The sequence below is a fragment of the Cucurbita pepo genome, chromosome 3 (genome assembly GCF_057944985.1).
Source record: "Cucurbita pepo subsp. pepo isolate OVF chromosome 3, ASM5794498v1, whole genome shotgun sequence".
In the NCBI taxonomy this organism is placed as follows: domain Eukaryota; kingdom Viridiplantae; phylum Streptophyta; class Magnoliopsida; order Cucurbitales; family Cucurbitaceae; genus Cucurbita; species Cucurbita pepo.
The window spans coordinates 1,357,801-1,368,147 of NC_141800.1; the positions used below are offsets into that span (position 1 = coordinate 1,357,801).

At 33.4% G+C, this 10,347-nt stretch overlaps 2 protein-coding genes and 1 long non-coding RNA gene across 4 annotated transcripts; 1 reads left to right on the plus strand and 2 right to left on the minus strand.

Moving 5' to 3' along the window:
* Positions 1-696: 696 nt before the first annotated feature.
* LOC111789889 (uncharacterized) lies at positions 697-6,462 on the minus strand. The gene is made up of 3 exons (XR_002814401.2): positions 6,322-6,462; positions 5,786-5,900; positions 697-885 (listed from the first exon to the last, which is right to left on the minus strand). It is a non-coding gene; the product is annotated as an uncharacterized LOC111789889 (long non-coding RNA).
* LOC111789885 (alpha carbonic anhydrase 1, chloroplastic) lies at positions 3,789-6,788 on the plus strand. Of its 2 annotated transcripts, none has more exons than XM_087122396.1 (6): positions 3,789-3,909; positions 4,250-4,467; positions 4,780-4,889; positions 5,810-5,912; positions 6,036-6,218; positions 6,329-6,788. In XM_087122396.1, exons 2-6 carry the CDS (start codon positions 4,312-4,314, stop codon positions 6,461-6,463), a joined length of 687 nt encoding a protein of 228 aa, XP_086978522.1. In that variant the 5' UTR covers positions 3,789-3,909; positions 4,250-4,311; the 3' UTR covers positions 6,464-6,788. The 2 variants fall into 2 exon arrangements, with proteins under 2 accessions (XP_086978522.1, XP_023526373.2); XM_023670605.2 differs by lacking the exon at positions 3,789-3,909 and adding an exon at positions 3,916-4,061.
* A 407-nt stretch (positions 6,789-7,195) lies between these two features.
* Positions 7,196-8,694, minus strand: LOC111791629 (uncharacterized). Its single transcript, XM_023673034.2, has one exon. The coding sequence runs from the start codon at positions 8,469-8,471 to the stop codon at positions 7,608-7,610; it is 864 nt and encodes a 287-aa protein (XP_023528802.1). The 5' UTR covers positions 8,472-8,694; the 3' UTR covers positions 7,196-7,607.
* Between the last annotated feature and the right edge of the window lie 1,653 nt (positions 8,695-10,347).

A 10,347-nucleotide genomic window follows, 5' to 3' on the forward strand; every position in this document is an offset into this window, starting at 1 on the left:
CTAACATTACTTTTTCTCTTTTCAATATTCATTATCTAATACCCATCTTCCCTAACACTTGGTTTTTTCTTATTCTAGCTGGTATTTTCTATGTAATGTATTTTTCTACCTTCACATTTTGTCCTTCAACATTTCTCCCTACATCGCTACATCGCTGACTTTTAAGAAAATAGAACACAATGGTCAACTATCAAACAGGCTAACAAAAATCTATAAACAGTTACCTGATCATTATCAAAGGAAGCTTAAACACTTATAAACCTATAATCAAAATAATGAGAAATATGACATCTTAAAAATCTATAAACAGTTACCTGATCATTATCAAATGAAGCTTAAACACTTATAAACCTATAATCAAAATAATGAGAAATATGACATCTTAAAAAAGGTTATGCGAAATTATGAAAGAAAAAGATAAAACAGTAATGCCAAATAATGAAAGAAAAAGATGTACTAAACAAATTACTTTTTAAAAATGAGAATCATGAATAGTAATAGACCACCATAATCTTTAAATTACTATTTTAGCCCAAATTACTCAGGAATATTAGTTAGTTTTTGTCTTACATTACAAAATTTGGTTTCTAATGAAAGAAAACAAAAAATCGAGAAATAAAAGAACACCATATTTACTTAATATAGATGCCACCTTGCCAAATAAAAAAGGATAATAAACGTGTGGACATCAAAATATAGGGAAAAAATGAATGATTTAATTGCCAAGATACTTGGGAAATGAAAATAATTGCTGTGCTATACCATGATCATGAATTCTCTGTTTTAAAAGAGGGTAAGAGATATCGAAGGGGGAAAAGGCACTTACAAGTTGCAACCTAGCCATTCAAATTTCTTTCAACAGCTAGAACCTGTTATCCTCCTGTTCTGAATAAATGGCAAAATAGGGAATAATTAAAAGTGGAGCAATGATGTGCATATGACCACTATTTGAAATACTGAAGGACTAAGAAAACTAATTAGTGTGTGGGGGTCTGTTCAAGGAATCTAGGCAGAAAATTGATGAGGACCCCACCAAAAAAATGTATTTTCTTCCATAAATCTGCTACTTTTCTCAACAATAAATATACAAAGTAGAGGAACCTCAATTTCGTTAAAAAAAAAAAAAAATTACACTAAACCATAGTTCTAAGAGGAAGAATCTGTAAAACATGGTTATCTTCCAAACAAATTTTTCAAAAAAAAAAAAAAAAAAGGTAATTTTTATGAAACAAAATCGTTTTTTGAAAGGAAAAATGTTTTACGGAGGAGTTTATAATGAAGTTTTGTTTTAAAATGATAAGAGAACAAATATACATACACTTGTTGAAATGAAAACATTGTTAACATCGCTTTAACAAAATAAAGATGCGAACTTTTCAATTTAATGGTCAATCACCCGAGAAAGTAAAACAACCGATAAAAAGTTGCCCTTCATACTCTCCTTTTCATTTCTTCTGCTTTCTTTTTTTTTTTTTTTTTTTTTTTTCCTCAAACAAAAAAAATAAATTTCTAGATAATACCCACACTACAAGAGCCTCCACACAGTAGCCCTATAAGTGCAATGCAACATCACATATGTCAACCATTCTCTGACGTAATGGGAGAGGGACAAGAGGGAGACAAAGTGGCTTTAATTGGATCTTATCCACAGTCCACTTTTTATTATTTATTTATTTTGTTACAAGCTGTAACAGCCTAATCTTTAGGTTTCCATTCGTTTCACATCTTATAAATTGTGTTTTGTTCTCCTCTACAAGCAATGTGGGATATCACAATCCACCCCCTTTGATACCAGCATTCTTACTGGCACACCGCCTTGTGTCTACCCCCTTCGAGGAAGAGTGAGAAGGCTGGCACATTGTTTGGTGTCTGACTCTGATACCATTTGTAACGACTCAGACCCACCGCTAGCAAATATTGTCCTCTTTAGGTTTTTCCTTTCAGGCTTCCCCTCAAGGCTTTAATACGCATCTGTTAAGGGAAGGTTTCCACACCCTTATAAAGGGTGTTTTGTTCTCCTCCCAACCAAAGTGGGACATCACACTAAGTGTATACCATGAAATGGGGCTTAATTTTCATGGCTTCACAGATCTCCAAAAAGTCTAAGTTTAAAGTTTATCAAAGTGAAAAAGGAAGAGTTTGTAAGATTTCATTACTTAATAATAATTTTATTTCATTATTTCAACTAATAATCATATTAGAAAGATGGTATCATTTATATATTGGGTAAGGTTCAATTATGAGAAGAAAAGAAGGTCATTTTTCATGGCACCTAACTAAGTAGTCGATTCCAACTTAAATTTTTTTTAGTTTTATCAAAGTAAACCATAAACTAACATAACTAGCAGAATTGATATTCTCTTCAAAACTAACTAACTTAGAGAACCAACCTACCACTAATTGAAAAATAATCAGGAAATTACCAGCAAAACAACCATAATCTAGCTATAGTAATGTATGGGTTTAGTCCAACTTGAGCATATGTAAAACATCTCTATTAATTTGAAAGAATTATAAGTTTAAATTTTTTACTCACAAATCTAAGCTACTATAAGAGAACACATCATCTAGTCATAAAAATACCTAAATCCAACAATAATTGATGAGTACGAAGCCCCAAAATGGTTAGACCAAGCCAAAAAAAATTGTAGATCAAGCATAAACTCCAACGAATAAATAGCAATGCAAATTAGAGAAAATCTGCTCTCAAATCTCTATACAACTTGAAAGCATTTATTTCACCAACTAAAGTAAAAAATGAAAAAATAATAAAAAGTAAAAAAAATTATAAGTTTAGTAATGGATACCATCTTAAAAAGTGTCTAATAAATATTTAAACTTTTAAATTTGTGTCGATATTTACAACTTATGGATATAATAAATATAAAATTTAAAGTTTAAAAGGTTCCATTAAAAATAAATTCAATGTAAAAAAAATTGAAAATGAAGACTTACTCAAAGTTGAGACAAATATACACAAACTTACAATTATATTTTCTTGGTTATTTATTCAGTACTAAAGACAGGATATTTCTCAAAACAACTCTGTAAATACAAACATAATTATGCATTTGTGAAAAAGAAGAAAAAGAAGACAACTATGTGAAAACTAATTGCATAAAAAAAAAAAAAAAAAAAAAAAAAAAAACGTTTTTAACTCAAATAAGTTGATGTGGTAATTATAATGCAATTGATGACACTAATTTGGGTATGGCTCAGATATGTTATTCTCTCAATCAGAATCTCTCACCCGTGTATATAAACCCTTCACTGTCTAGTAAAGGCAAGAATACGGTTTTTTATGCTCTTTTTTTTTTTTTTTTCTCTCTCTCTCTGAAAGGTTAAGAATGCAACTAGGGGTTCTTAGGCACAAAAACTATATACAAAATTCCAAGCTTTGACACGTGATGAGGAATCTGGAATCTTTAATTATTTTCCATTCTTTTAAAGAGAGAGTAAGTAAGAAAATAAAAGGTTTGTTTAGCAAGCTTGTGAACTGACACTCTAAAAACAGAGAGAGAGAGAGAGAGTAAAAAATGAAAGCGTTTTTTTCTGGCAAACTTGTGAACTGACACTCTAAAATGTAAAATTTTAATTTGGCTCAAAAACAAAACGCAACTGGGGTGGAAAAAGTTATTATAGAATACTAGAAACTATAGATAGCTACAAACAAGTAAAGCCAAGGTGATCCATTATATTCTCCAAAAGAAACACGCACCACCTAAATATTGTACTTTAAACAAAACTCATAGTTCCTCTAAATTTAGCCACCCCCTCCATTGTCTCTCTCTCTCTCTCTCTCTCTCTCTCTCTCTCTCTCTCTTTCTCTTTCTCTCATTCTCAGCTTGAAAGAGAGAGAAAGAGGAATTACGACCACCACATGACCGCCCCATATTTCTCCATGTAAAGGTGGATTTATTGTATATATAACCTCCATTATTTGTATATTGTTTCAAAAGGAGGGCAGCTGTCCTAAGAGTTGGCAATAATGGCTCCTTCAGTCTCCTCTATTTTTGTTTTCGCTCTTTTGCTTATCGGTGTTTTCGTGCAAACCCACGCAAGTGAGCCTTTTCCTAATTTTTTCCATTGAATTTTTTCTTCTCCTTTCCGGGAAATAAAACACTAAGGATTTGTTTGTTTGTTTGTCTTTCTGGGATAACGGTTTCAGAAGGAAGGGAATTCCTAACCTTTTATTCAAGAAATGGTTCTTTTGGTTTTTGTTTTTGACTTCCTGCTTTTGGGTGGACAGAGAACGAGCAATCCACTACATTTTCTTATGAGGGCTCGAATGGGCCTGAACACTGGGGAAGCATGAGCTCGAAATTTGCAACTTGCTCCAAAGGGAAATCACAGTCACCAATAGACATTGTGAAGGACGGCGCCGTGTTTGGCAAGCATCTTCAAAAACTAGTCAGGAGATACAATACTGCTAATGCTACACTTGTCAACAATGGCTTTAACATTGGGGTCTGCCCTTTTAAACCTATAACTTTTGGCTCTCTTTAGTCTCTCTTGTCCCTATGGCCAGACACATAAATATGACATGCATGTAGACATATTTTCTAACCTTCTTGTTTCTTAAGTTTTGATACTAACTTTTTAAAAGCTAACAGTTTCATATTGGTTTTCTTCAAAAATGAAAAACAAAACAAAACAGAAAGAATAGTTTTGTGTAACTATAATTTTTTAAATGAACATATTTCCCTTAAAAGAAAGAATAAATCAAAAAGTAAAAGCCATATTGACATTTTTTTTTTTTTTTTTCTTTATCAAAATCAGGTGGACTTTGGGGAGAAAACAGGTGGAGTAGCTGTCATAGATGATAAAAACTACTCCCTCAGACAAATGCATTGGCATTCTCCTTCCGAACACCTCCTTAACGGCGAGCGGTATGTTCACTGCCGTCTCTCTCTTTCTAAATCTCTCTCTAGACTGGCCCATTATGGGCCCAGCCCATCTAATTATCAGGCTGCCTAGCCTTTTGGTCGTTTCGGAGCTTCTATAACAGAAGAGGAGATCCTTTCTAATACTTTTTCAAAAAGTTTCTAAATAGATTAATAAATTATAGATTTATCAATGATAGTTTCTCTTAAATCTTTTAAATTTTTTCTAATTTTACTCTCAATCTTTTTCGAAAGTTTCAATCAAGGTTTTCCACAAAAAAAAAGAAAAAAAACAAAACAAAACACGGAGGTAAGTTACTGAAATTCATTAGCAGAATTGATATATTTGTTAGATTTTTTTTTTTTTAACACATTTTGGAAATGTCTCTTTAATAATGCATGATACATGAAACTCAACCTGACCAATAAAAAGGATCATTTCTTCTCAGTTGGAATGTACAAATGCCATGCTCACATGTTCAACTACGTTAACATAGATGTACTAATTTTTTTAAAAAAAAAAGAACAGATTAAAGACAAACTCAATGTACAAAGAAATTAAGATCAAATTGACAAGTACCTACAAGAAGATTGTGTGAGATATGCAGCCTGAAGTTTATAAAAACAGTAATACTTCGAAGTTGTCTCAAGAATATGAAAGTTGAAACGAAAACAAGATTTCAGAAAATTCTGACTCAAACTCTCTCTCAAACAGTCTGATGTGTATTTTTAAACTAAATGAACGTTTTGATTACTAATAATCCATGAAACTCCTAATTTCTCGACGTGACGTCTAAACCAGACAGACTAAGAAACTGATTCAAATGTCATCATAAAAATCAATCTATATCGGCTCAAGTTCACCTGTTATATAAAATTTGAGAGTTTTGATTTGAACTTACCTCCGGACTTTCTGATTCGAACAGATTTGCTGCCGAGCTTCATCTAATCCATAAAGCAGACGACGGCGGCCTCTCCGTCATAGCAATCCTCCTCCAAGACGGTGATTCCGATCCCCTACTCGGAAAGGTACATCAATGAATTAGTCAATTTCATCCTCTGAAAAAATACATATACAGACAAGTTTCCTAAAGACATAAATTTACAAATTCACAATCACGGCAACCGTAAATTCGTCCGGCGAAATTGCAGATACAAGACAAATTGCAGGAGTTAACCAAAGAAAAATGCGGCAGCAACGAAGAGGCTCACATTGCACTAGGAGAACTAAACTTAAAGCACTTGAGGAAGAAGACTCGCAAATACTACAGATACATCGGCTCTTTCACAGTTCCTCCCTGCACCGAGAACGTCATATGGACCATTCTCGGCAAGGTAAATCTAATCCAAATCTCCATTTCTCAAACTCCTCACACGGCGGAACAGAACGTAAATACTTTAGACCGTACTAGTTAGGGCATAACATTGTAAAAATTACCTCGCAGGTGAGGACGATTTCGAAGGAGCAAGTGGAAGCACTGAAAGCGCCATTGGAACCACCGTATAAGAAAAACGCCCGACCGGCGCAGCCGCTCAATGGCCGAAAGATTGAGATCTACGACGAGCTCAGCGAGTACTGAAAACCTTTTCTCTCTCGCGCGCTTTTGCTTTGCCGCTCAATGAACAATCGGTTTAAGCAATGGAGAACTGTTTGGCTTGCGAAAGAAGTTCCCCATTACCATATAAAAACTTCAAAATGCAAAAAGACCATTCTATCCTTTCTACTTGTACGCTTCCATGAATTGATTGAATTGTAATTGGTCATTTCAGAGTTTAATTTAGTTCTAATATAAATGTCATATTATTTCCTTAGTTTAGGAAATTAGTAATGTATCCAAGTTGCGCCTAATTATGAACGGCTCAATTTAATCCTTAGTAATAATAATGGTTTGGGATAGTTGTTGACGTGGCAGCTGAAGGAAGCATTTTTCCATATTTTATTTTCATTCAAAATATTTAAATTCAATAACTGAATTAATGATTTATCCAGTTTTTTATTTGTTTATTTTAAAAATTAGTACTGTAAATTAAAAAATTGAATAGTAATTAAAAAAAACTGCATCTACACATATTTTAATAATAATTTTCTCCCTGCATCATCTATGGTCCTTCCTGTCTCTGCCTTGCATGTTTTGTCTAGCTCGATTATTGAACTGTCAATTTTTAAATCCTTCCTATCATTTTGTCTTTTTTTCTGTAAGAAAAATAAAAAATTACTGCTGTGAGTAAATTTCAGTTTCCGTTTAGTCCTTTAACTATTTATTTTTACTGTTTACTCCCTAAGACTATAAGTTATTTCCTTCAGGTCCCCCTAGATAAAAGCCATTCTTTGAGTATTAACTGAACACGAAATTTACATCTGATCATTTTTTCCCAAAAGAAAAAAAGAAAAGAAAATAATAATGAGACAATACTTTTTTTTATCTACAAAACGGCACCGTTTAATGTAAATGAAACTGAAAAATAACTGCAAGAACAATAGGCAAAATTACATGTGGAAAACCGTAAGGCACTTCTTTTTTTTTTTTTTTTTAAATACTTACTTACCTTGTGAAGCACGGGAGTGAGGTGAGAACGGTTAAACCAAAGTGCCACGTAATTCGTCTACGATACAAACAAAACAAACGGGCCCACAAGAAGCCCACCTAATCCCGCGGGCTCCGCTGACAGCCCATGCCACAATGTACCGAGAAGCTCAGAGAAGCAGAGTCCGCCGCCCGTCGATTATTCTCCGTCGCCGACGACCCATGAACCGGATCGCCTTCCAGATGCGAACCGCTTAACGCCGCCCAAACCGGGTGGTTCGATCTCGACGCTTCTTCTCGGAAGCGATCCCGCCGTTAGTGCATCGATGTTGAGCGTAATCTTATCAGGCGCTTTTGCTGCCGGCGCATCTTCGGCTATCGGAGCGGTTGATTTAACCCCTGGCGGTTTTTTCCAACCTCTGAAAAGATTCAGGAAAGTAGATAAGAAACCACGTTTAGCGTCTTTCTGGTCCGTTGTTTCCTTCGGCAGCGCCGATTCGGACGACCGCCGACGATTCTTCCACCGGCGACTCCGATCTCGCTTCGATCTCACTCTCCCCATACACGAAACTTTCGGCGATGCCGGTTCGACGACAGCAGAGTCCGATTTTTCGGAAGATCCTGACTGTTTAGGGAACAACCTCGCGTTTCCAGATTTCGCATTGCGACGAGTCTTCGAATCCACAAAACAAGTCTTGTGAAGCTTCGGAAGGCCGAGAATCGAGGCCTTCGATTTGAAGTTCAATGAAAACCGCTGAGAATTCGAATTAGAAGGCGGATTCACACTAGGATTCAAGTTCGTCGAAGTCGAACTTCCTTTCGTCGAATCTTTCCTCTCGAAAAACGCGTTCTGATTTAACCAATCGAACTCCGCATCCTTCGAGAGCCAAAACGATTCCGGTGGTAAATCTGGCGGAACCTCCGACTTCTCTGTTACCTCTCTCTTCTCAACTCCCTGCCGGTGATCGCCGTCGTCAAAAGATTCCTCACAGGCGATTTTCCGGTCGTGAGCATTGCCACCGGCACATGCAGAAACCAGAGTTTCCAGATCCACTTGCGGCATAGTAAAACAGAGTGAACTAAACCAAACAATACAGATTCAGAAAAACAGAGAGAAGAGTTCTTCCGGCTGATTGGTGCTCGGCGGCGCGTTGTGAAGACGTCTTTTGAAGATTCAACCAAAGAGAGAAATGAAAAGAGATTTTTTCCAATTTTTCTTCGCCTATAAAAAATGGTACGGAAGGCGAAAAGCTCAAAACGGCAGCGGATTGATGCGGAGCGCGAATGAATGAGTTTTTTATTTTTTATTTTCCTTTTTTCCTTTAATTATCTTTATAACACTAACTTTTTCCTTAAATCTTTTTTCCATTTCTCGGCGTGGCTTATTTAAATGGCTTGGCTCCGTCTCGAACATATCAAAAACTAACAACTTATTTATTATTTTCCATTTTTTAACTTATTTTTTGTCGGCATGTGAATATAAATATATAATAAGTTAGAAAACAAAATTTGGTCAATTTTTTTAGGTTAAATTATAAAATAAAATCCCTTTCAATTATAGGATTTGTCCAGTTTATACCAAACTTTGAAGAAATTTTGTTTTAACCTTGAGTTTTGTACTAAAGAACACTTCGAACGTTTTTGCCATTAAATTTACGAAAAAGATTTGTATTTAGTTATGTGTTATTTAAGTGAATAAATCTAAACACATACAAAATAAAATTATAAAATTATAAAATTCATAAACAAGAAAAATAATTTAGGTAACGAGATCGAAAGGAAAAAGACGACAACTTATACAGTTTCACAAATATACCTTATGTCTTTGTTTGCTTTTCATGTATGTGTTTAGATTTGTTCACATAAGTCGTTGAGAATTATTGAGACAAGTAGTGCCACATTCACTAATTAAGAGAAATATAATGGGTTTACAAGTAATGAATACTATCTATACTGATATCTGATTTATGGAAAAACCGAAAGCAAAACCATGAGAATTTATGTTCAACATAGATAATATATTATCAGTGCGTAGGTCTTTAATTCTTAACATGGTATCATATAGAACACAAATTCGAGCATAACTCAATCAATTAACACAATAATTGTCCGGGGACATTAAATACTATTCACCTCTTATTTAATAATGTTGGCTTTTCTATGTGAGTTATTTATAGCTAAAGTTCAAAATAAATATTTATCAATCATACCTATGATTTTTTTTTTTTAGTTCTAAAAAAAAAATAAAAAATGGAATTTTTGAAAAATATTAACGTCTCCTATACAAAACTAACGGTAAATACTATTGATGTACTATTGAAACATCAATAGTATTTTCGAGAAAAGTACAAAAATTTGTAGATATTTTATTAATTTAATCATTATTTTCCACATGTAGCTAAAAACACGAGATCACATGCTATTGAGTTAAAATTTCAGTAAATACATTAAAAAAATTAAAAGTAATTTAAAAGTTTTGTGATTTAATTTTCTCAATTTATTATTAAATTCAATTTTTTCAAAAAATAGTAATTGAATTAATAAAACAAAATATGTATGGGAAGAACAAATGATTTTTTTAAGTTTTTTCCATTTAATTTATACGTTTTAAAATAAAAAAAAATAATTTAGAAAAATAAATAAATAAATAAATAAACAAAAGAAGCAGATAGAATATAGTATAAACAATGAGAGCAGCTGGCGCCTAATAAAGAGAGCACAGGGACCTTAACTATAAGATAATTGAAGATTACAATGATGAAATAATTATTGACGTTTTTTTTTTAAATAGATATTTATTTTATTTTCAATACCTACTTTAAATAAAAGCATTTGCTAAGCTGTATAATTTAATAATCCGTCACTCCGCTGCCACGTCGCTTTCTATTTTACAAAAATTATTAAAAAAAATATATTTTTTTAAGAGGCAAAAATGATAA